Here is a 27,494-nt window from a genome sequence, read left to right on the forward strand (position 1 = left end):
GATCCAGTTTCTTGCATCCTAACTAGCATTTGTGTTACCACTATTTTTTGTTTTAGCCATTCTAATAGGCATGTAATGATATCTCACTAAGGTTTTTAATTTTAATTTCCTCAATAGCTAATGATGTTAAACATCTTTTCATGTGCTTATTTGACATCCATATCTCTTCTTACCTAAAATGTCCTTTTATGTCTTTTCATTTTTAAAATTAAAAAATTATTTAAATTGAAGTATAGTTGATTTATAATGTAATGTTAATTACTGCCATAAAGCAAAGTGATTCAATTATGCATGTATATACATTCTTATATATATATATATATACATATTGACACACACCCACTCCTAGAAAAGTTTTGTTTTTCTGCTCAGGCCCAGTAATGAGCTAGGTAGAATGTTGGATTGGAAACTTTAATTAAAGAATTTCATTTTCATTCAAAAACTCCATAAATGGAATCCTTTTGTTTTGAAATAGCTGATTTTACTCCGTATTTAATTAAATTGAACTCTATGACATAACTAGAGAAAATTTTAACAGGATTAAAAATTATAAAAGTGGCCAAAAATGTTATTTCACCAAGAGTATAAAAATGAAAGTGTTAATCGCTCAGTCATGTCCAACTCTTTGCAACTCTATGGATTGTAGTCCGCCAGGCTCCACTGTCCATGGAATTCTCCAGGCATGAATACTGGAGTGGGTTGCCATGCCCTTCTCCAGGGGATCTTCCCAACCAAGTCTCCTGCATTGCAGGAAGATTCTGTACCATCTGAGTCCCAGGAAAGCCCCCACCAACAGTCTCAAAGATGCCATAAAGACTAAGTACAAGAGCAGCTCAGGAAAGAGTGACAAACATAGGCTGAGGTTAACACATTATTGACCGGAGCATATTAGTACGTCTTTTGTCACTCGAACTTTATTGACCAGAGATATCAATACATTTTTTAGCGAGTGATACAATTAACATCACTGTGTGAAGTTTGCTTAAAATTGATCAAGGGATCATTATACAACTTATGATCGTTGTTATCATTCACATTTAGCTTCATTAGGTTTTCATTCTAACCTCATGTATGTTATAAATATAAAATTTTCTAAAATGACGCTTTGTGAAGTTTTGAATGAACGTTTTGGTGAATTTTATGCAGATACTTTCTCTGACTGTCCAAACAACATATATACTAGTGTCTCAGAAGATGATAATTCTTCAGAATATAGTTCTGATTCAGACAATGTGAATATTAGACCAACAAAGAGACAAAAAACCTTAGTGATTGATTCTGGTATGGAAAGTGAAAATGAAACTCACCGGTGCAGGGAGAATGTTCCTTTGCTTCTATAGAAGAATGGATTGAAGACAACATTTCACAAAAATTGGAAGACTTTACAGTGTATCAGGTGTAACTATTGAATTTAATAACCTGCAAAATGTTAGTGAAATAACAGAATTAATTTTTGGCCAGCCAAAATAAAAATCGCTGACCACAGGCTTCAGTTTCTGTAAAAATCTCCCAGTCAATAATTAACGTAAGAAAGCAGGACCAAAGAGCGTGAAGAAGGCATCGCCAGAATAATATTACAGATAAGGCGATGACAGCAGGTTGCATCAGGAGCAAGACTACCACGTTGGTGGGCGAATTGGAATGCGAAAAAAGTAGTAGATAGTACATTTGGGAGGATCAATTAGGGCCTCTTTAAGAAATGTCTTTAAATTCAGAGGAATTTTGAGGCTCTTAAGTTACATGTTTTAGCTTAGTAACAAGGACATAATGCTCACACAATACCTAGGCCTTCTGAATGTTTGTTTCTTGCTTGTTTAGCAGAGTCTTTTAAATAGCTTTATTAATATACAAGCATACAATAAGCTGCACATTTAAAAATATATTCACTGATAAGTTTGAGAAGTTTAATATATGTGTAGAGATTTGAACCCATCATCATAGATAATGACCATATGTGCTACTCTAAAAAAACTTCTTTTCCCCTTTGTATTCTCATCTTCAAGAACTTCCCAACCCCTTATGTCTACTCTCTCCCTGCCCTGCATGCCAGTAACTCCTCACCCCACCCCGCTTCCCAACTTCACAGGCACCACTAATCTGCTTTCTATCACTGCAGATTAGACAACATTACCTAGAGTTTTCACTCAAACAGTTGTGTGCTCTTTTTTTATCTGGTTTGTTTCAGTTGTCACAATTATTTCGAGATTCAGCTGTCTACTTGCACTTGTCAATATTTATTCATTTTTATTGCTTAGCAGAAATTTTAATTGGAAAAATGTGGAAACTGGAAAGAGACTGTTGAAAGTCTGAGGCAGGATAATGCCTTCCCTTAAAGAGTTTTCAACATGGTTAAGAAGAAAAGTTAGAACTGATACAATCAGAGAACAGTAAGAGGCCAAAGCATAAGATACTGGACAAAAGTGAGAATGTTGTGAGCTGGCATAGTCTGGGAATAGAAACACTGGAAATAAATCTTGAAAAAAAGAGTAAATGTTGATGGATTAAAAAAGAAAAATAATCCATGAATAAAGAAATAGAATGAACTAAAGGACAGAGTTTGAAATTAATATGCATGTGCTAAGTTGCTTCAGTCGTGTCTGACTCTTTGTGACCCCATCGACCACAGCTCCTCTGTGCCCAGCTCCTCTGTCCATGGGGAGTCTCCAGGCAAGAATACTGGAGTGTATTGCCATGCCCTGCTCCAGGGGAATCTTCCCCACCCAGGGATCGAACCCACGTCTCTTATATCTCCTGCATTGGCAGGTGGGCTCTTTACCACTAGAGCCACCTGGGCAGGTTCTCTACCATCTGAGCCACCTGGGAGCCATAAATTAATATGGCATAATATAATTCGAAAATAAGGTAAGTCCATGACATAAATTTTAGTTTGAATAATAAAAAATATGCATTAATTTTCTTCTTGAAAAGATGGGTACCAGAAAAACAGGTTTTGGTCAGGGTTATTGAGAATGATGTAGTTCCTGCCACTGAAGCCAAGAAAAATATTCTTCAGAGGAAAAATCAACAGGAGGTGAGCACAGTTTGGCTATGAAGAAGGAAGCACTTTTTGTGAACTTATTAACATTTCTTCACTAATATTGATTCATGAAGTTTATCATTTTGACAGTAGATCAGTAGTTTATTGCATGTAAAGTTGTGAGGAGGGGGAATTTTAGAGTCTCCAGTATGACCAGTTTGTTGTTTGGTCAAACCAGAGCTTTCTCTTTTTAACAAACTAACAACTGTTAAATTTACAACCTTGTATTTCCTTTTCTGAGGCCAATTGTTGGGCTTCTGTAGCCATTTTTCCTATGTTATCATTTGGGAAACTATCCCTTTAGCTGTGACAGAGGTTTGGCTGCTAATGGTACCTTTAAGGACAGCATTCCTTGTGGAAATACTGGCAGGGTGATTTTCTTTAGCTAACAGAGTCAAGTTTAGAATGCCTTGGAATCTTGCTACTGCTGCTGCTGCTAAGTCGCTACAGTCGTGTCCGACTCTGTGTGGCCCCTTAGACGGCAGCCCACCAGGCTCCCCCGTCCCTGGGATTCTCCAGGCAAGGACACTGGAGTGGGTTGCCATTTCCTTCTCCAGTGCATGAAAGGGAAAAGTGAAAGTTAAGTCGCTCAGTCGTGTCCGACCCTTAGTGACCCCATGGACTGTAGCCTACCAGGCTCCTCCGCCCATGGGATTTTCCAGGCAAGAGGACTGGAGTGGGGTGCCACTGCCTTCTCTGCTTGGAATCTTAAGAATAGCTAAAGTTGCAGGTAAAAGTATCGTGATTCAATAATTACTGAACATAGGGGCCATATTTAATTTTATTTCCACAGGATGCAATTCCTTAAAACCTCATCGGTGAGAATCAGGAGGACACTGGAAAGGCTGATGAGAAGGATGAAAGCACATGAAACACTTAAATTTATAATAATCTAGTTCCAATGTCCTGGATTTTTGTGATAATAGAAACTGGGAGGGTTTTTGTTTTATTTGGGAGCCTTCATTTTTTGGAGCTGTAGATTAAGAATTTTGGCAGTCTTCCTTTTAGGTGATTCATCCAGAGTATGAGAGAATTGGTTTGCCAGATAAACTAACTCCAGAGTAGACCTGGACTCCTACTTCATCCTGGTCCTTTTTTACTATAAAGGAAAGATCCCAGTTCATCCCATTAACAAATATAGCATTCAAAACTACCCAGGTGGAATCAACATGTAAAGGAAGGCCAGAATTTTCTTTAAAATCAAACTGAAGTTGGATGTAATAGTCATGAACAGGTTCATCAGAATTTTGGGTGCAAGTCTGAATTTTGTTCCAACCAACAAGTTTGGGGAAAATTCTAGAAATTGCTTGATGAAGTCACCTAGAGATTGCTCGAGTCTAAGCATGTAATAAGTTAGTGAGTTGATCTCCCAATTGTCATTCTAGAGATCTTTCAAGATTTCCCTATTAGCAGGTTTTATGCAATGCTGAGCCTGGTGTTCACCAACAAGCATATGAACTAGCTAATATAAGTCAGAGAAACCAGTTGGGTACGTTTGAAAGACAATATTAAATTCCTTAGCAAACCTGTAAGGATCTTCGGTTACTTTGGGAAAATCTTTGACAAAGACTTGCAGTTCAAATTTAGTCCAGGGAATATAAGAAATTAAAAGTTTGCTCTCTGGATCCTCAGAAGATTTAATTTTAAAGGGACAGACTCTGACAAGTTCAAAGGAAAAGAGACTGCGGAGAGTTTCAGAGAAAGGGGGGAGTTGGGTGAGAGAGTTAGCATGGGGGAATTGACAGTATAGAGGGGGTGTGGGTGGTATAGAAGGAAGGGGGTGATGGCATCAGAGCTGAAGTCTGGCCAGGGGGAGATGGGGAAAGAGGCAAGCTAGTGCTGAAGGAGGAACCAAGGGAGAAGAGCATGAGGCTTTGGGAGACATTTTATCTTTTTTAAATTGTTTATTTCAGTTAATCTTAAAATGTTAATTAGTGGAGAGACAATTTTAGACTCTCAATAGTATTGGGAAGCCTTAACATACCAACTGAAGTAAGTGTTCCACTCAGTTCTGAAAAAAATTTTTTTTAGTTTCCTGGGCTTCATCCAGTCTTAGTTGCGGCATGCGTGAGGGATCTTTCATTGTGGCGCAGGCTTAGTTGCCCTATGGCGTGTAGAACCTTAGTTCCCCAACCAGGAATCAAGCCCAAGTACCCTTCTCTGGAAGGTGGATTCCAACTATTGAACCACCAAGGAAGTCCCTGGAAATATTTAAGCAATTGTAGTACAATTTGGTTTTAAGAAAATTGTTTGGAGGTTTAAAAAATTCCCCATAATGGTCAATGATATTTTTAATCATCGTTGGTCGGGTTGATCCATTTGGTTATAAATGTGCAAGAGGAAGAGCCATTGTTTTTAAATATAAAATTGGCCAGAGTCCTGGGGAGAGGGGACACTCTCAAAATACTTAGGTAACTGTGATACTATTTCTTGGATGTTTTTCTTTAGAGTGAAAGTGAGGGAGGAGGTAGATGGGCCCCGGGCCTGAGCAACTGGGGTTTGTCAAGTGAAGTAAATTAAAGCTTTATCTTCCCTAGACATGCCAAGGACAAAGTTAATGGCAGAAGCTGAGCTCTGCTGGAATAGATAAGATGATCATAACTGTTACTCTTGAGTTCAAGAAAACCTCTCTGACTGCACAGGCGCAGGAAGGCTCCTCAAGGGTCAAAAAGGGAAGGGGTGGTTTCCCACAGGAGGTGTTGTCAAACCTCCCATAAGCTTCTGCTCTGGAATCCATCATCTTGGCAAAAATATGCACACACATATCAGGTAGGGCCCTAAGTCAGGTCAGATGTAGGAAAGAAGCAATATAATGGGTCAGAGGAGAACAAACACCCAGAGGAACTGCCCCTTTTTAATGGATTTAATTTCCTCTTTATGGAGCTCCTCTTCACTAGGTAAGACACCCACACCCTTTCTCTCCAGGTGAATATTCCCATTTTGCTTCTGTCTAAATAAACTGGTTCTCTGCTTTCCCACATGTTGTACTATGTGTCTAGTAATAAAAGTTTCTACCTGGTTTTGCCCCCTTGAAACAGTCTTGCTTGCAAACAAGGGCAAGAGCCAGGGTAACTTTGCTCCTAGCCTCTAGTCCCTTCTGGTCTAGGGCTAGGATTCCTGGTTTCCTCCAAACTACACAGGTTCAATTCCTGGGCAGGGAACGAAGATCCAACTTCAAGACCACTTACTACTGTCCCGCCAAGATCAAGAGAACAATTTTCAAACAACTTGAACAGCTTGCAGCTCAGTTCAGGCAGCTTGCAAGCCTAATACCAGCCAATGCTAAACAAACAAGCAAAATGGTTTGGTCTCAGAAGAGCCAGGCCCAAAGCTTCTTCAGACAATTTCCAGAAAGCAGTACCTTCCAAAGGAATAAGTCAAAGGCTAAAAAACTAATACAGTTTCAGTGACACTGCCTCTTCCCCCCCAAAAATGCATTTTAGCCAGCTTCAGTTGAGACAGTCTAACCCCAGAATCAGACAAAAGTGCCAAACAAGTGCTTGCATATAGAACAAGGACTTAACCAGAAAGACACTTAAAATAGATCCCAAATAAAGCCTGTGTGCTGTGTGTTGAGTTAACAGCAGCAGCAACAACAACAATGTATCTAGTGTATCTACAGCTTTAAATGAGCCTAGTAAATCCAACCCTTGATTCTTTCTGTTTTAGACAAATTAGCTGATCCATACCACACAAAGAATGGTCTGTGGTCATGAATCTGAGGATCATCTATGTACCTCTGTGGACAGTTGATGGGCTGGTGAGTTTAACGTAACAATCAAACCTTAAATTGATGACCTTTCCTCAAAGAATCAATTCAGTATAGAATGTGAATTGTAGAAACAAATAAAGAAATGAGAACTATTGCTTTTACAAACATAAAAGAAAACTCTTTGACCCAAATAGTGTGAATGTTTTGACATGATATTTTAAAAAGGTATTTTTAAAATTAGTAGTTAATTTATCCAATTTTGAAAATATCAGTTATAGAAAACTAGTACACTCAAACCTTGCTTTAAATACATAGAACAGAAGAATTTGTAATACATTATCAAATAAAACTTTGTTAAAAAGAAAAAACTCTAGATATATATTAAAAATTTTCAAGATATATTGGATCTTCAAATTTAGAATACAAACTCATAAAAGTATAGCGTTCTACAAACGTTACCAATTTTTTTCTTTTTCACTTATTGTGCTTTAGAATTTAATTAGTATTTTAAAATTCTGCAATTGTTATCTATGGTTTAAAATAGTAAGTTTACAACATAAATCCATTCTGCCTTATGAGAGGTTTTAAAGAGAAGCATATTCTAGTTGCATATGAGACCAAGGAAAATTTCTTATAAAGTTTACCATGTTTCTAGATCTGTGGGTTTACTTGTATGTTAACAATAGTAATAATTGCTTTTCACTTATACAAACCTTAATTATTATCTCTCTGCAACACTGTTCCTTGCTGCAGTTCATTCTAGCATAATGCGACTATCATAAGACAATGTCACCTCTCTGCCACCATCCAAGGATCAGATCAATTTTTGTTAATGTTTCTAGCTGTTATTCATCCTTTCCAGAAACAATGAAAAAATGGAATAAATTTTACCGGTTTGGGTGTTTTTTTTTACTGTTTTAATTAAGACTTTTAAAGAATAGTCAGGTAAATTTTTAATAATATTGAATCTAGTATTTTTTATGCCTTAAATGGTATGTTCCTAAGGAATAAAGTTCTAATATAAAAATCTTTATTGTGATGGCAACAATATTAATGTGAGTAAATTATTGCATGACATGATATCTCGTTAGCACCCACATTGACAATGTAATATTAAGACCATCCTATCCATTCTTTTCACACCAAATAAATTATATACAAAGCCTATAGAAATTATGGCTTCATAGTTCATGTTCATCATATTTTCAGGTCAACTGAGCAATAACAATCTAGTAGCTCTGATAAAGTACTTACAGGCTGCACATGTCTCATCCTTGAGGGTTGCAAATGAAAAATTTCACAATAGGTAAGAATGGATACAGAATTTTTTTTAAAATCTTACACTATCTTTCCAACTTACACTATATTTTTCACTGAAATCTTTTTCAATTTACCTATATATCAACCTTTGGGAAGTATTACAATAAAGAGAAAACTGATAAGAAAAAATTTACTGGATAGAATTCAAAAGTATTTTATAAGTAGAAAGACTGCTAGATCAGGTGATACAGATAGTATAGATATAAAATTATTCACTACAAATTAAAATTTCTGTCTCAATAAGAAGAGAAAATGGAATGTAAGTTGGTACAACTACTATAGAAAAAAACATGGAGATTCCTCAAAAAATTAAAAATAGGACTGCTATATGATCCAGCAATTCTACTTCTGGGTATTTATCTGAAAAAAATAAAAACACTAATTTGAAAAAATATATACTCCCCCATGTTCATTGCAGCATTATCTACAATAACCCATTATGCTAGTACTGGCCATTAGAAATCCTTTTTGACAATATATCCAACTTTAAAAATATTTATCTACTTTCATTTGGCTGTGCTGCATCTTCATTGTGGCATACAGGATCTTTAGCTGGGGCATGTGGGATCTATTTCCCTGACTAGGAATCAAACCCAGGCCCCCTGCATTGGAAGCACAGAATCTTAGCCACTGGACCACCAGGGAAGTCCCTATCCATTTATTTTTGAACACTTTATTGCTTTCTGAAATTACAGGATATTTTAAATCATTTTCCTTTACCTGCTTCAACCCTAGAATCGGCTATTTCTCAAAGGCATCCTTCTCCATTTATTGGAAAATGGTGTTTTGCATCAATACAGTATACTAACGCATATATATGGAATTTAGAAAGATGGTAACGATGACCCTATATGTGAGACAGCAAAAGAGACACAGATGTAAAGAACAGTCTTTTGGACTCTGTGGGAGACGGCGAAGGTAGGATGATTTGAGAGGGTAGCGTTGAAACGTGCGTATTATCATATGTGAAGCGGATCGCCAGTCCAGGTTCGATGCATGAGACAGGGTGCTCAGGGCTGGTGCACTGGGATGACCCTGGGGGATGGGATGGGGAGAGAGGTGGGAGGGGGGTTCTGGATGGGGAACACATGTGTGCCCGTGGCTAATTCATGTCGATGTTTGGCAAAAACCACTACAATATTGTAAAGTAATTAGCCTCCAATTAAAATAAATTAATTACTTAAAAAAAAAAAAGAAAATGATGTTTTGATGTCAAGATCTGAGTGGTTGCTATGTTCATCATTTTGGGGATGTCCAAGCTCACAAACCCTCTCCATATACACATATGCCTACTTTTTCTTCATTTATAGTAGCAACTATTGGTTTCCCAGAAATAAGACTGTCTTACCAGACTGTCTGTGGAAAACCTTATAATCTGGCTCATTTTATACTGCAAAACTTCAAAATTATTGTCAACACCAGCACTACAAAGCTGGTTTCTTAAGTAGTAACTGAAATGATCCTTTAAATATGTGCTGTTTTCTTACTGGTCTCATAAAATAAATAAATGTGTGAATATAAATTTATTTCCTATTTTGATACCTTTTAAAAGATTACATTAAACAAAATAAAACTTCCTCAGTCATTCTATAGAGAAAACATCATGTGGACTAAGAATGCTGTCTGCCATGTCAGTAAACAAAGGATGTAGCAGCCGTTATTGATTGCAGTCACCCCTGATGGTGAGCCCTGAGGGAACTCAAGATGGAAACAAGGAATGTCGCCCCCCACCCCGCCCCCCGCCCCTCTCCGCTGCATCTAGCGGTCATCAGAGTGCAGCCACCTCCAACAGTGCAGCTGGAGGAAACTCAGGATGAGAAAACACAGGATACTGTCCCAGATAGCTGAGGTGCATATCAGAGGAATGATTTCAGTGAGCCCAGACTCTTACACCTTCCCATGCATATAAAAAAGCACTAAATTCCTAAACTGGGGATATCTGGTTTTCTTTAATTAACAGTTATCTTTTGACATTCCAACTACCTGTCCTTTGTTGTGAGAACGCCCATATATCCTGACTTCCCCCTTGCCTCCCCAGAACAGTTTTCTCAGCATTATCTGAGATACTATTTCCTAGGCTTGAAGTCCTAAGAATGTCTGCCAAATAAAACATTGCTCTCAGCTTTTAGATTATGCATTTTTTCAGTTGACAATCGCTAGATGGTACTATGCACATGTGCATGCTCAGTCACTTCAGTCGTGTCTGACTATGCGACCCCATGGACTGTAGCCCAACAGTCTCCACTGTCCATGGGATTCTTCAGGCAAGAATTGTGGGGGTGGGTTGCCATACCCTCCTCCAGGGAATCTTCCTGACCCAGGGGTCAAACCTGCATCTCCTGCATTGCAGATGGATTCTTTACAGCTGAGCCACCAGGGAAGCCCAGAGATGGCACTGTACAACCTACTAAATGTATATTTTATATATATATATATATATATTTCCTTTTTGTGCTATTCTCTGTTATCTACCCTCCTTACCTACCTGACAGCTTTTCTTGGTCTGCCTATGCTTGCTGAGACAGAGTCAAAGCCTGTGTTCCTGCGGCACTAGAATTTGTGGAGTTTTCTCTTTTTATTGGAAGCTATTTTGTCTTTTTAGCACTGTCTGTCTTCAGGCAATATTGAGGGTTTGGTCTTGTGTAGACATTTCATAAATGGATAGTTATTTCACATCATTTGGAGTAGAAGACTTTGGCAGAGTGTTTACTGCACTGCCTCTGTTAGGAAATGCTCTGTGTGCTTTTGGATTCAGTCAAAACTTAAGTCATGGTCTCGGCTCATCAGAGATGTTTCTACTGCTTCAACAATACAGAGCATGTCACTGATCTTTGAGCACAGTTATTGCAACAACTGCTAATTTTTGTGGATGCCTACTGCACATTGGGAAGAGCCCTAGTCACTTTATGTTTTTATTAACTTCTGAAAATAACTCTGCAAGTAGGTTTTATAATCTTGTTTTAACAATAACTAAATTGAGGCATGGAGGAAATTAGGAAAATTGCCCAAGTTCACCCTGGAAAACAATAGAGCTGAGATTTAAACTACCCCTTTACTCCGATGCCCATATTATTCAAACCAATTTATCACCCTGATGGCATCACCGACTCGATGGACATGGGTTTGGGTAGACTCCGGGAGTTGGTGATGGACAGGGAGGCCTGGCGTGTTGCGGTTCATAGGGTCGCGAAGAGTTGGACACGACTGTGAGACTGAACTGAACTGAGTGGGTAGATTTAGTCTACAGGTGAGTCCTGGTGATAGGGACAGAGTAAAGAGACAAAAGGGGCTTCTCAGGGGACACTAGTGGTAAAGAACCTGCCTGTCAATGCAGGAGACATAAGAGACACAGGTTTGATCTCTGGATGGGGAAGATCCCCTGGAGGAGGACATGGTGATGCCACTCTAGTGTTCTTGTCTGGAGAATCCCATGGACTGACGAGCCTGGTGGGCTACAGTCCAGAGGGTCGCAAAGAGTCGGACATGACTGAAGCGACTTAGCACACATGCATGCACACAGGAATGGAGTAAGTAATTAAATAGTTAATCACACTAGGGGATTCTAACTTAAGAAAAAGTGCGTTCAGTTAATGATCACACAAGACAGCAGGTTTGTTTAGACACGGAGCCAAGCAGGCTTGCTTAGCAACAAAACCATTCAACGGCTTCATGAGACATGCCCCAAAACACTCAAACAATGGTGGCCTGAGACCCATATCCTGCCCAGTGAGCTCTATAAGTTAATGAGTTCTAGGACATGCTCCTTTGTATGCACTAAAAACAAAAAAGGTGGCATTATACTAAAACCTGAGATGATTTACCATTTTTAACATATGTTACTGATCTTAGTGGCCTCAGCCTTCAGGGGCTTGAAATGCAGCTTCAATTTCCCACTGGAGAGTGCTGATTCCTAACCCTAAACTGGTGGTCAGTGACAAGGCCCTGGCTATTCCGCTTTGCAGAAAAAAAATTTCCACAAAGATGGAAAGTAGTGAAACAAGTAGAGTATTTATTCAGTTCAGTTCAGTTCAGTCGCTCAGTTGCGTCCAATTCATTGCAACCCCATAGATTGCAGCATGCCACGCCTCCCTGTCCATCACCAACTACTGGAACCTACCCAAACTCATGTCCATTGAGTCGGTGATACCATCCAACCGTCTCATCCTCTGTCATCCCCTTCTCCTCCTGCCTTCAATCTTTCCCAGCATCAGGGTCTTTTCAAATGAGTCAGTTCTTCTCATCAGGTGGCCAAAGTATTGGAGTTTCAGCTTCAACATCAGTCCTTCTAATGAACACTCAGGGCTGATCTCCTTTAGGTTGGACTGTTTGGATCTCCTTGCAGTCCAAGGGACTCTCAAAAGTCTTCTCCAACACCACAGTTCAAAAGCATCAATTCTTTGTCACTCAGCTTTTTTTATAGTCCAACTCTCACATCCATACATGACTACTGGAAAAACCTTAGCTTTGACTAGACGGACCTTTGTTGACAAAGTAATGTCTCTGCTTTTTAATATGCTATCTAGGTTGGTCATAACTTTCCTTCCAAGGAGTAAGTGTCTTTTAATTTCATGGCTGCAGTCACCATCTGCAGTGATTTTGGAGCCCCCAAAATAAAGGCTGCCAGTGTTTCCACTGTTTCCCCATCTATTTGCCATGAAGTGATGGAACCTGATGCCATGATCTTAGTTTTCTGAATGTTGAGCTTTAAGCCAACTTTTTCACTCTCCTCTTTCACTTTCATCAAGAGGCTCTTTAGTTCTTCTTCACTTTCTGCCATAAGGGTGGTGTCATCTGCATATCTGAAGTTATTGATATTCCTCCTGGCAATCTTGATTCCAGCTTGTGCTTCATCCAGCCCAGCATTTCTCATGATGTACTCTGCATATAAGTTAAATAAGCAGGGTGACAATATACAGCCTTGACGTACTCCTTTTCCTATTTGGAACCAGTCTGTTGTTCCATGTCCAGTTCTAACTGTTGCTTCCTGACCTGCATACAGATTTCTCAAGAGACAGGTCAGGTGGTCTGGTATTCCCATCTCGTGAAGAATTTTCCACAGTTTGTTGTGATCCACACAGTCAAAGGCTTTGACATAGTCAATAAACAGAAATAGATGTTTTTCTGAAACTCTCTTGCTTTTTCAATGATCCAGCGGATGTTGGCAATTTGATCTCTGGTTCCTCTGCCTTTTCTAAATCCAGCTTGAACATCTGGAAGTTCACAGCTCACGTATTGTTGAAGCCTGGCTTGGAGAATTTTGAGCATTACTTTACTAGCGTGTGAGATGAGTGCAATTGTGAAGTAGTTTGGGCATTCTTTGGCATTGCTTTTATTAGGGATTGGGATGAAAACTGACCTTTTACAGTCCTGCGGCCACTGCTGAGCTTTCTAAATTTGCTGACATATTGAGTGCAGCACTTTCACAGCATCATCTTTTAGGATTTGAAACAACTCAACTGGAATTCCATCACCTCCACTAGGTTCGTTTGTAGTGATGCTTCCTAAGACCCACTTGACTTCACATTCCAGGATATCTGGTTCTAGGTGAGTGATCACACCACCATGATTATCTGGGTCATGAAGATCTTTTTTGTACAGTTCTTCTGTGTATTCTTCTTAATATTTTCTGCTTCTGTTCGGTCCCTACCATTTCGGTCCTTTATCGAGCCCATCTTTGCATGAAATTTTTCCTTGGTATCTCTAATTTTCTTAAAGAGAGTATTTATTAGGAGGAAAAAAAAGAGTACAGTAATCAGAGGCAGACTCAGAGAGTAGTGCCCTCATGGTAGTTTGAATCACTTTCATGGGGCATTTCTTCCAGGTTTCCTTTGACCAATCACTTTGGTTGTCTGGTTCTAAGTCTGTATTTGGTTTATCGGAGGATCCTTTCGTGTGTGCATGCTCATCTCTTAGCCAAAATGGATTCTAGTGAAGAGACCTATGGGTAGGTTGATATCACTTACTATGAGATGACACTCTTTCCCTTTTTGACCTCCAAGGAACCTTTCTGCTCACGTGTTTGTCAGGAAGGTCTCCTTGACTTTGAGAATGAGGAATATGCGGTCTTTTATCTCTTATCTGTGCAAGGCCCAGCCTCCTCCATCATCTTGCTTTTATGGAGTTTCTGCTATTATGCAGTTTCTGTCCACAAGGGAGAAACTCCTCAGCCTGGGGCCCATCTATCTTCTGCCTCATAACCACCTTTTGCTCATTTCCACTGCACCGTGACAGTCCTGGCTTGACTAGATAGGGACAAGAAAACTCCCCCACCAGGAGTGGAGGAGGAACTGCTGATGTTTACTCAGGAAGAAGGTGGTCTTCTCCTCCTCCCCACTTTTGCTTTAATTATAAAACTGTAGCCCACTAAGTTTTTGGGAAGCAGCAACCCCCTGCCCACATGCTTGCAGGCCTCACAAGTTTCCTATTCTAATAAACCGCTTCTTATCCATCACTTTGCCTCTCGCTGAATTCTTCTGCACTGAGACATAAAGAACCCGAGCTCCTTGGAGCCCCCCAAAACCAACTTCACTCTGTCTCTACCATTGGAAAACATTTTTTTTTAAATGACATATTCGTGATTTTTTTAATATACTTTTTAAAGGTTTTTTTTGTTGTTGACAGGCACACATAGTTTTATTCATTTATTTACTTAATTCATGTATTTGTTTTTGGCTGTACTGGGTCTTCGTTGCTGCAAGTGGGCTTTCCCTAGTTGCAGTGCAGGGGCTTCTCGTTGTGGTGGTTTCTCTTGTTGCAGAGCACAGCTCTAGGTGCACAGCTTCAGGGTTGCAACTTGCTGGCTCTAGGGCATGCGGGCTTCAGTAGTTGCAGCACAGGGACTCTAGAGCATGTGCTCAGTAGCTGCGGCGCACGGACTCAGTTGCTCCACAGCGTGGGAAATCTTCCTGGACTAGGGATCAAACCCGTGTCCCCTGTATTGGCAAGCGAAATCCTACCCACTGCACCACAAGGGAATTCCTGGAAAACTTTTAATGAAAGCTTCATGCTCTAAAAGTCACCACGTCCTAGCCAGTGTAGTCTCTCTCTTCAGAGAGCAATCTTGACAACTTTGATCCTTAAGGATTTATTATCAGGTGTGGACCAAACAAAGGGAAAATTGCCTAATTGCTGTAAACTTGTCATTAGTGAAAACACACACACAAAGCCCTAACAAATTAATTCTATATTCTATTTGTCAGTTCTGTTTTATGAGTTTTAAAACTTTGTCAATATTTCAGTTTAAAATGTTCTGGGCTTTGGTTATAAATCAACAAGACATACTGGTCTAAATTTCATGAAACTGGGTTACATAGGATAAAAACAGAAGAGTCATCCAAGTTTAATGTCTGTTTATTTATTTCTCGGTGATTTATGATAGCTTAATACAATCTTCTTTAGATCTTGAACATTTTAACTATTAATAAATTCAAATGTCAAGAATTATTAATTGAGCAAAATAACCATAGCATTAATTTGAACTTGAAGATGGGCATGCATGGACAAAGTCCTAACACATGAGCATAAGTCAAAAACACCAGAAACAAGAAAACTGTATTATTGTGACAGTGTTAAATTTTAAAATTACTGTTGCTCAGCAAGTTAGAATTGTTCATTTTGATTCGTTAATCATCCCAGAGATGTTGGATTAAAGATTACAAGAACTGCTTCAAAAAACTCTAGAAGTAGTGTCTTTGCAGCCTGTGTCTTCATTAAAATTTTCCATATAGTTAAAGATAGTGAACCTGGAAAGGATGTAAAATAATTACACGTAAATTAAAATGTATACTCATTTGCTAAAATGTTTATTTTAAATAAAATTCTATGTATTTTGGATACAAATATATATGTACATTACATGATAGTTATACACATAAATCTTTAAATTTAAAATTAATTGACCAGATTGTCATACAAAAATCAGTAAGAAATATAAGCAATTAACCAGAAACCTGGGAAAAGAACACATATTCAAAAAATTATAAATTCATATGAGTGAAGTAGCACTTTCTACATTACACACAAATTTTAGAAATTGCTATATGATAGTAGGTTGGAGAAAAAAGGAAACTCAACTCATTTATAATAAAAATGTAAACTCTTGAAAACTTTTTGAACACCATTTAGCAATATATGACCTACCAACTTGAATACATTTCCTTTATACATATTTTTTGGTAAAATAACAAATTATGGCAAGAAATGCATACATAAAGTGCCATTGTTCTATTATTTCCACTAGCTTATAACAGAAAATAATGTCCACAGTTATGATGTATTCATTAACACTACATATAATTTAAACTGAATGGGTTGAATCGATCTGTCCTAATACTGAAAAAGCTCCATGTAGATTTTCCAGTAAAAAGTATGTGCAGATCAGTGAGTATAATTTCATTTATATTGGCAGCATGGGTTTTATATATTCAACTATTTGCACTGTTTTAAGTATATTTCAAATTCTATAAATTTGCACCAAGGACTGATTTTTAAAAACTGGGTCATGGACCAAGCATTCAGTTGAGTATATCTTTCCCTTTCTTCCTTGTCTTTCACTTCTATTCTTTCCTTAACTATCTGTAGTCTCCTCAGACCCACTTCACCTTCTTGCATTTCTTTTTCTTTGGGATGATTTTGGTGACTGCTTCCTGTACAATGTTACAAATCTCAGTCCATAGTTCTTCAGGCACTTTGTCTACCAGATTTAATCCCTTGAATCTATTTGTCACCTCTACTGTATAAGCATAAGGGATTTGATTTAGGTCATACCGGAATGGCCTGGTGGTTTTCCCTACTTTCTTCAGTTTAAGGCTGAATTTTGCAATAAGGAGCTCATGATCTGAGCCACAGTCAGCTCTAGGTCTTATTTTTGCTGACTGTATAGAGCTTCTCCATCTTTAACTGCAAAGAACATAATCAATCTGATTTTGGTATTGATCATCTGGTGATGTCCATGAGTAAAGTCATCTGTTGGTTCTTGGAAAAAGATGTTTGCTATGATCAGCACTTTCTCTTGACAAAACTCTGTTAACCTTCGTTCTGCTTCGTTTTGTACTCCAAGGCCAAACTTGCCTGTTACTCCAGTGTAACAGATACTCCAGTTATCTCTTGACTTTGTACTTTTGCATTTCCAATCTCCAATGATGAAAAGGACATCCTTCTTTTTTGTTTTGTTGTAGTCCTAGAAGGTCTTGTAGGTCTTTGTAAAATCAGTCAACTTCAGCTTCTTGGGCATCAGTGGTTGGGGCACAGATTTGGATTACTGTGATGGTAAATGATTTGCTTAGGAAATGAACTGAGAGCATTGTGTCATTTTTGAGGTTGGAGCTGAGTACTGCATTTCCAGCTCTATGGTTGACCATGAGGGCTACTCCATTTCTTCTAAAGGATTCTTACCCACAGTAGTATATATAATGGTCATCTGAATTCAATTCACCTGTTCACATCCAATTTAGTTCACTGATTCCTAAGATATCAATGTTCACTCTTGCCATCTCCTGTTGACCACATCCAATTTACCTTAATTCATGTATTTAACATTCCAGGTTCCTCTGCAATATTGTTCTTTACAGTATCAGACTTTACTTTTCACCACCAGACACATCCACAACCGAGCATCGTTTCTGCTTTGGCCCAACCACTTCATACTTTCTGGAGCTGTTAGTAATTGCCCTCCACTCTTCACCAGTAGCATATTGGACATCTTCCTACCTGGGGGACTCATCTTCCAGTGTCATATGTTTTTGCTTTTTCATGCTGTTCGTAGGGCTCTCGTGGCAAGAATATTTGAGTAGGTTGCCATTTCCTCCTCCGGACCATGTTTTATCAGAATTCTTCACTATGACCCATCTGTCTTGGGTGGCCCTGCCTGACATGGCTCATAGCTTCACTGAGTTATGCAAGTCCTTTCACCATGGCAAGGCTGTGATCCATGAAGGGGAGAATATGTGTAGTCAAGGATTAAAAGCTGATGCCATTGCAGATGGACAAGTGGTTGAGAATTTTACATAATTAAAAATTTTTTAGACTACATAACAATTCTTAAAATTGATGACATTCTTCATCAGTGAAATGTTAGAGACCTAATTGGAAGTCTGAAAAGTCTGATTTTACTTATTTATTCAGTGACTTTAACTCAAATTCCTTGTGAAGAGCATCATAAAGTATCTCTGGAGACTAAAAGTTACTTAAATGATATTTTGAGAGGATTTTTGTGAATGTAAATATATGTCTCTAATTAATTTAAATGCTCATTTTTGAATGTCACTATTTGTATTTTACTAATGCTTTGCTTTTAACATACCTGTTTTCCCTATTCTCTGCTTATTTGGAGATCCCAAGGCCTTTGGTGCTGTTACTGAATTCTGACTGTCAGTGGGAATGTGGAGAGCGATTACTCATGACAACAGTGGATAAATAATAGCAAATACCTTGTTATGTGATAGCTAAACAATTATGCTATCGAGGTTTGTTTTTTTTAATCAGTAGTTTTCCATATTTAATCTCAAATTTTTTCTGGTGAAAGCAACTCAAAACCACATATTAAATCCAAAGCTAAATTTTGGTAAAATTGAATCTTGTCAAAATATTGCAGAATAGGCCTTCCCAGCTTTCAAAGACCTTCAATTCTTAACTCAGTTCTTTGCCCTTTAATCTTAGCAGGGAAGAGCCAGTTTATATGATCCAGGCCTAGAATACAATTATGCTATGTGGTAATTTGACAGAGATGGTTAGGCAGATCCTAAAACATATGCATCTCCTTTCATGGAGTAGATTTGTCACACAAAACTGTTCTTAGGCAACTATTTAATTCCTTAGCCCCCCCTTGCGTCCAAATATGGGATAATGTGACTAGGTAATACCAGTAGAGTATGAGATGAAGTGAAGGAAGTGTCAAGACTTTCTCCAACACAGTATCTTTCTGTTGGTGAGATGTGAATCATGTAGAGGCTGGGGGTTGGAAGAGCTAGAGATAGATGAAAGCATCTTCAGTCAGCATTATGTGAAGAAAAGCTGCCACTGACTGAGAACATTGCCCTGGAACCATTGTTGGAGTAAGCAAGAAGAGACTTCAGTTGCATGAAGCCCTTAAAATGTTTGGGTTTGTTATTCTATCTAATGCAAATGAGATTTCAGAAACATAGAGTTTAACGTTTACTTTGCTTTTGTATCTTTTAAATCTTTAAGATTCATTTTGTTGTTGTTGTTGTTTTAAAAATACTAATATTTGGGGACTTCCGTGGCAGTCCAGTGGTTAAGACTTTGCCTTCCAATGAAGGGAATGTGGGTTTGATCCCCGGTTGGGGAGGTCCTACATGCCTCGTGGCCAAAAAGCCAAAACATAAAATAGAAGCAATATTGTAACACATTCAATAAAGACTTTTAAAATGGTCTGCTCAAAAAAAAAAAAAAAAACTTTAATTTTTTTTTCGTTTTTAAAAATACTAATATCTTAATTATGTTTTAAGTTTAATACACTGCATAAGTGCATGTCTGGAAAACTTGGATGATGTAGTAATTCAAACTTGCAATTACAGATTTCTTTTTTTCATTCTGCCAAGAAACTCTGCAATTGAGGGGCTGAAGCAGAATACTTCTGCCATGACTAGTAAGGCTGGTGGAGGGAACTCACATAAGTCAGTTTGCTAGTTTTCTCATTAATCATGGTAGGTTTTTCTCTTTTTCTAAATTTAAGAGTGACATTAAGGCTTTAAAAAGAATACTGTAACAACCACAACAGAAAGAATATATCTGGGTTTGAAGATGAAAAAGTACACGAGATAGTCTAGTAGCTTCATGGGTCAATAAGGACCTGTATGGCCAGGGCCCGTAAGATGGCTGCTGTCTTTGTGTCTGAGCATTGCTTGCCCCACTCCACACTGCCTTACCCTTGCTTTACATGCATGATTGCCCCCCCTTCCTAAGCTGAAAGTTTAAACGGTAACTCCATGCATGATCAGCCCAACCCTCAGCTAATGACTGTTCTAGTCCTCGGACCAGAATGGCTCTGGTTTCTTTGTGTTATGACAATATGTATCTCTGATAATCATTATTTCTTCCTTTCTCTATTCAATGCGATATTGATTAAAGGTATTGTTTATAAGCCTTTACCTGTTGCGCTATCCACTTCATGAAGAAGATTTAGACCAAGCAAGACTATGTTTTGAAGGTCAGTAAAGTTGCTGATGAAGGGAGCTCTGTCCCCATCCACAAGCACCCGTGGTGGCAGGGCCGTCTGGAACTCAGACACTGTGCTAAAGATCGTGGGGAAGCTGGCTGCAGCTAGATAGTCCAAAGCCACGCACCAATCTTTCCCAAAACCTGCTTCTGGCTTAGAGTAATATTCTAACCTGAAAGACAAGTGGAAACAAGTACAGTCATCATTTGTCACTCAGAACGGCACCCTCGTCATTTTCTTAAAAAGATCACCTTCTGTCAACAAACTAAGAATGTAACTTTTAGTTTTAGAATGTGATGGCTTGAGTGCCTGCCTTGGATGATATAGGTAACTAATGCCCAAAGATTAAACATAATATTTAATAAGAAGATTGATATTAGGAAATAAAAGGGTATAGAAAAGACCAAAAATTATTTGCCATTAAGTAGAGGTAACTTGGGATCCATGCTTACCTGTCTTCAAAAATTTTGTAACCATCTTTCAAGGTTGAGACATGTGCCTCCCACAAATACTTCAACAAGTCCTCGAAGCTACTAGAAGGTGACTGCAAATGCTACAGTAGAGAGGAGAAATGTATTCATGTTTGCGCAACTAGAACAATTCTTCTCTCTACAATTTCACTTTGTTCACATTTCCAATTTAGCAATAGTCTACATCACAGGAGAATTTTGTTTCTATGGATTAATTTGCACAAGCCATTAGTGACAAACAATCTGTAAAGACTATAATAATGATCAGGAGTAGATAAGGAGAAATACTGTGTGTATCTATAAGAGAAGCACTGCACTTTTCCCCCCAAAGTCAGTATCTTTTTTAATTTATTTTTTTATTGAAGGATAATTGCCTTACAGAATTTTATTGTTTTCTGTCAAACCCCAAGAGAACTTTATTTTTTGTTTATCAGCTGTTTTTCTGCTGTCATAGTTGAAATTACCACAAAAGTTTAAGAAAAGGTGGAAATTACAAGAATATATAACTTAATCAAATCTTTAAAAATGAACTAATAGTCTATAGAACTAGTAAATATGTCTTTTTGCATTGATTTTGGTTCATGACTGTGCTTAACCAATGTATTTTAGTTTGGTCATTGAATATGTGGTTTTGATTGCCACATAATAGTTTAGTTATACCTATTTGTGACCACTTATCAAATCATTTGAAAGAAGTTAACTAACTATTCTAAAACCAACCCCATAATCATATTTCTCTCAAATGTTATTGCTCACTTGATCTGAAGGTTCAATTTACCAGAATAATGTTTTCATTGAGTGTGTGCTCTCGCATTTATGTATGGCTTGTTTAGAATGAGATGAGTGGACAGATTTGCTGTTAATGCTGAATTGGTTCACAGGATGTAAATGACATGTAATGCCTTGATGTCATGGAATGAAAATGAAAGAAAGTGAAAATGGTAGTCGCTCAGTAGTGTCCAACTCTTTGCAATGCCATAGACTGTAGCCTGCCAGGCTCCTCTGTCCATGGGATTCTCCAGGCAAGAATACTAGAGTGGGTAGCCATTCCCTTCTCCAGGGGATCTTCCCGACCCAGGGACAGAACCCATGTCTCCTGCATCTCAGGCAGATTCTTTACTGTGAGCCACAAGGGAAGCCCGTAAAGTGATGGTATTAATGTAACTTGCATAAAAACTTATATTTTTATACCATATAATACACACGAAAACTTAAACAAAGCATTACACATATATGTGGAATCTAGAAAAATGGTACTGATGAACCCATTTACAGGGCAGGAATAGAGGTGCAGATGTAGAGAATGGACTTGTGGACACAGTGGGGGATGGAGAAAGGGGGACAAATTGAGAGAACAGCATCGGCATTATTCACTATCATGTGTAAAAATACATAATGGGAAACTGCTGTACAGCCCACGGAGCAGAGCTCCGTGCTCTGTAATGATCTAGAAGAGTGGAGTGGGGTGGGGGAGGCTCAAGAGGAAGAGGATATATGCATAGCACGTGCATGTGCAGGAGTGCTCAGTCGTGTCCGACTCTGTGTGGCGCCATGGACTGTAGCCCGCCAGGCTATGATAGAGGCTCCTCTGTCCACTGAATTTCCCAGGCAAGAATACTGGAGTGGGTTGCCATTTCCTCCTCCAGGAGATCTTCCCAACCCAGGGACTGAACCCATGTCTCCTGTGTTTCTTGCATTACAGGCAGATTCTTTACTCTCTGAGCCACCAGGGAAGCCCGTGTATGTATATATGTATGTATATATATACATATATGTGTGTGTGTGTACACATATAGCTGATCCACAGTGCTGTACACCAGAAACTAGCAGAACATTGTAAAACAATTATATTCCAATAAAAAGAGAGAAATTCTCTTACTACCTCCTGAGAGATTAAATAATAAAACTTGAAAAGGGCACCTTGTAAAGGGCATTCCACTTTCTCATCGTTGAAGGAAAGGAGGACTGACAACTAGAAACACTAAGACAGAAATTTGTCTGGTCCTTGGGTGGTGGCAAAAGCAGCACTTGATCTGATGATACCCCCATCACGCCAGAATCAACCGCAGCAAGGAAGGGCAGTGCGCATAGAAAGTAATTCATATCTGTAAAAGAAGACACCTATCATTTCCGCAAGTGCCAGCAAATATGATAGGGGATGTTTTTAAGTAATCTGTAAGCCGTTAAGCAAAAAGTCACAGATCCAGAAACATACGAAAAAAAGTCACTGCAAAATATTGAAAATCTCCCTAAGGATCGTATACATAACTCTATCGCATTTCTGTCAATAAGCCTACAATTAGAAATGAATATGGGCTAAAATAGTTGAGCACTGCTGCTGCTGCTGCTGCTCAGTGGTGTCTGACTCTCTGTGACCTTTTGGACTGTAACCCGCCAGGCTCCTCCGTCCATGGGATTTCCCAGGCAAGAATCCTGGAGTGGGTTGCCACTTCCTTCTCCAGAGGATCTTTCCGACCCAGGGATCAAACCCATGTCTCCTATTGTCTGTTGCACTGCAGGCACACTCTTTACCCACTGAGCCATCAGGGAAGCAAATAGTTGTCTGCAACATTTTAAAACACAAAAAGTAATTTTAATGAATTTGGTATCATTCATTTTTTCAAAGCATTATGTAAAAATGGAAGAAAGATATCTACTTGTGCATAGAATGATATACTCGAGGTTTTACCATGAAATGTGACTTTTTTCTAAATTATCTTAATACGCTTACAGTGTTGATATTTTGCATTTTATGTCTAATGTACAACCATGACATTGTGAAGTGCTTGTCTTACATTAAGTCTTTGAAGCAAAAATGTTGGCTAAGTGTTGGCAACAAATCTCTAGATAATTAAATTAACACTGAATTAAGATTTTTAAATTGCTCTCTAAATAGAACCTATACCAGCAAATTTAGACATACTGATATAGTTGACTGTAAAACTTGTTGTACTGATTACCACTGGTGATGCAGAACACTTTTCGTCATAGACATGCATTTTGAATGCACTCCTCCACCCCAGGGTAGCAGGCTGATATTCCAAGCTATGGAGTCCATGTGAGAAAAAAGAAGCCTCAATTCTAGATCTGTGGCCATGACAATTTCTCAGTCTTTGAAAAGACTCAATTAGTATCACACAAGAAAAACAAGTAAAGATGTATATAATATGTGTCACTCTAAGAAAGTGAAATTAAATGTGACCTAATTAGTAGTGGGAAATATCTCAAAGAAATTGTGTGTAAATTAATTTCACCGCTAACACACAAGATAAAATTAAAGAATTAGAAAATACCTTCTGATTATTTGACTATTAAATATCTGACAGAAGCCTTAGATTACTAATTGATAGAATGATTTGCGATACATTAATCTCCGACATTTTTACAAGTTCCAAGTTAAACACATTTGGTCTGAGCAAAATGAAAAAAAAAAAAAAGTATTATTTTCTTGTTCTCTCTTTTTTCATCCTTCCTGGTCCTAGAGACTTCTCTGATTAGCGGGACCTCCCATCTAACCACCAGTGCTGGCCATTCAAAAGCCATTGTCCTTTGCAGTTCCTTGTTTCAGCCCCTGGGTAAAATATGCCCTAAGGAATCATTATTGAAATCGTGGCCATTAAATCCTAGAATGTGACATAAAGGCCACGAGGTACATGATGAAGTGGATTCATTTTTACGGAGCAATAGTGCTGTTTTTGTTTTGTCTCTGTCCCCAAGATTTTAAGTGGAATATTTTCTTTGGGGGAACCTATTTCACTATTAAATGAACATACCAGCCCACCAACTGTCCACAGAGATGCACAAACGATCTCCAGATTCATAGCCACAATCTGTCGTCCGGGTGGGATCAACCAATCTGCCTAGAAAAGAAAGGATGCACAGATTATTTACTATGCACATTTTGAAAGCTGTTATAATCATCCCTTGCCTAACACATTTTGTTTGCAAAGAAGCACAAACATTTATCTTCTCATGACTTGTGTTTATCTTCCTATCACTCTTTACCTTCATTTCCCATCTCAGGACCAATTTCTTTTCCTTCATCTAACATCACAACAATACTCCACTTTTGAATTATCTGTTTCAAATATTATTTGCTTTTGTATTTATTCTTTTTACCAACTTGATTATTATTAAACAATGACTGTTAGGGAACTTGCTAATGCTATTCACCTGCATGAATATTAGAAGTGTGAATTTTCCTGACTGTTCCTCAGACTGCAAAGGCACACACACACACACACACACATACTGCACCCAATCACATACACTTGTGCTATTGTTCTTTACCTTAATTTTCCACACTACTGAAACAAGAGTCAAATTTCTGCTGGTGGACCTAGGCATTGATATTTTTGAAAATTAGTTGTTTTCGATGTGCAGCCACTCCTGAGAACCACTGTTTTTGTTCATACTTTTATTCCCTAGTAGATTTCATTTCTTTTTTCCCCAATGAAATTCTGTTCACATTTCAAATTTCAGTTCAGATCCAATTTTTTCTGGTTATTCCATCTGACTCCACTGTGTCCCTTTGTTGTGCAGTTTAACTTTTAACCAAGAGTTGTTATTTACTGCTCTCTGTCTCATTTCTGATATCTTTTCTGTTTTGATTGTGTGGTAAGGTCTTAGATGGCAAGGAAACTGTCTGAAATACTCCCAGCCCACAGCTGCTGTTAGAAAATGCTGGAGACATATGAGCCCATCATTAGGTCAGCTTAGTCAGGCTTGATCATAATATGTAAGTGTAATGAAAGAATAAGAAAAGCATTAATCTACCAGCCCATCCGTCTACCCCTAGGCCCCTGAGGCTGGTGTGCCTCCCATAGTGCTCATGATTTCTCCCAGATCTCCATCTTTCTGACTCTGAGAAAAGCCTGATAAAGAGCTGGTTTCAGTCTCAAGACGTCACCTGACAAAGGTGGGTGACCAGCCAACTTCAGTAGCTCCTGCATGTGACTCCTCCTTAGATCTCAGATAAACCATAATCTTCTCCCTATATCTTTTTTTTCATCAGAACAGAACAAATTTCCTTATCGGTAGTGTTACAGTATGGAGTGAAAGAGACACCACTCCCTTTCATAAGACTTCCTGTCAGCCAAATATCTTATAATTTATGAATCTTTGGCCCAAACATATCTGCTAACTAAACACTAGAATGTACTTTATTTTTGAAAGGAATTGACCTTTTGCAGAGAAACATCCTCATGAACAAGGTCCCTTTCTTGCCTCTCTCCATCTCCATATATAGGTAATCATAGTTAGAACTTCAAGAAATTCAAAGTAATTTGACATCATCTTCTGTTTTTAATGCATATCTTCTTGACTGTTTTGTTCATCACAGTGCTTAGAATAGAATCTGGCATCTAGTAGGAAGTCAAGTAGAATGCCCTATATGTTGGAAATGAAGTCTTTTTGTGTTTGGCAACTATACTATATGCCCCACTGCAGTTTCAAATCAAAACAGGCAACACAGAAAGATTTATGGAGGAGAAGAAGTAGAAAACTAATGGTTATGAGGGGAAAAGAGGACAAAGAAAGAAATCGATTTTCAAAAATTGGTTTATACAGAGTTCCATTTCCCAATTACCACATGGTTAGATTGGAAAATCATTCGAGTAAAAACAAATCATTCTTACCTGTTGTATATTGCCAGCCATGCTGCAAAGGTAATCCCCATAAAAAATTTTGCTCATTATCTGGTGCGAATTTTTCAAAATAACTGGCTGTCTTGTTCAGGAGGATTTTATACATGCCCATTCTCTTAGGGTATACCCAGGGATCGATAATGTATTTTCCATTCTCCACACTGTAGTCACTGAACTGACCAGGACTCTCATTCCACAGTGGGGGATACTGATCTGAGAGACTGACAACTTCTGCTGAAGAAACAAAAATGCAACCAACTAGCACACAGGCCCAAGGAGCAAGGAGAGACAGCATGTTAGAGCTAGGGGTTGAGATTATGGCAGGGCTTTTATTGGAAAGGGCAGGAAGAAGTCATGGTATTTGCTCATATCAGAGCATATCAACTCTGTTCTTTTCCTTGAGATGGTAGGAAAGTCTTACTAAGGAAAATAGGCTGCTTCTTCACGTTATAGCCACACATTCCGGGAAACAAGCTCACTCAGAAGGACGATGCAGATAGTGAAGTGCAGTTTATTACACCGACGGGCCCAAGGCAGAGTCTCCTCTCAGCCAAGGACCCCGACCAGCATTTGTGAAAATCTTTTATACCCCATGTGTACGTGTCTGAACCCACCACCCCAATTTCCTTGAGACTTACATAAACAAAGGAAAGGTAAATACAATCACAATAACCCCATCATTCATGTGTTATGTGTTCAAACAGTCAATAATCAATAAGCCCAAGGTTACAGAAAAAATTTATGACCTGTCCGGAGGAAGGGGGATCAGTGTATGTTTTCTCTTAGGTGATGGGTAACCTTGATACAATCTTCAAGATTCCGCTGTCCGGAGGGGGTCTTACCCTTCTATTGTCGTTTCCACAGGCACTAAGTACAGAGTTCAGAGTCCATTAGAGAGGTGCCCGAGCATGATCAGCACGAACAGGCCTAAGATGGAGTCCAGGCCCTATGAATTCCTTCTTCACTCAGGTATACAGAACAAACTAATGGACACCAGAAGAGAGAGGGGAGAAGAGTGGGGGGCATTAGAGTTGCACGAAATAAATAATAAATAAATAAATAATCAGCAATATTACAAGCACAGTTTATAAATACAAGGCCAAATATGGGCTTCCCCTGTGGCTCAATGGTAAAG

At 38.6% G+C, this 27,494-nt stretch overlaps 1 protein-coding gene across 1 annotated transcript; it reads right to left on the reverse strand.

Moving 5' to 3' along the window:
• Positions 1–15,695: 15,695 nt before the first annotated feature.
• LOC145521894 (protein LEG1 homolog) lies at positions 15,696–26,654 on the reverse strand. The gene is made up of 6 exons (XM_081530872.1): positions 26,351–26,654; positions 24,488–24,574; positions 22,635–22,819; positions 20,697–20,797; positions 20,178–20,416; positions 15,696–15,811 (listed from the first exon to the last, which is right to left on the reverse strand). Exons 1-6 carry the CDS (start codon positions 26,652–26,654, stop codon positions 15,696–15,698), a joined length of 1,032 nt encoding a protein of 343 aa, XP_081386998.1.
• Between the last annotated feature and the right edge of the window lie 840 nt (positions 26,655–27,494).

Source organism: Giraffa tippelskirchi, chromosome 9 (genome assembly GCF_054371585.1).
Source record: "Giraffa tippelskirchi isolate mGirTip1 chromosome 9, T2T-mGirTip1v1.2.pri, whole genome shotgun sequence".
In the NCBI taxonomy this organism is placed as follows: domain Eukaryota; kingdom Metazoa; phylum Chordata; class Mammalia; order Artiodactyla; family Giraffidae; genus Giraffa; species Giraffa tippelskirchi.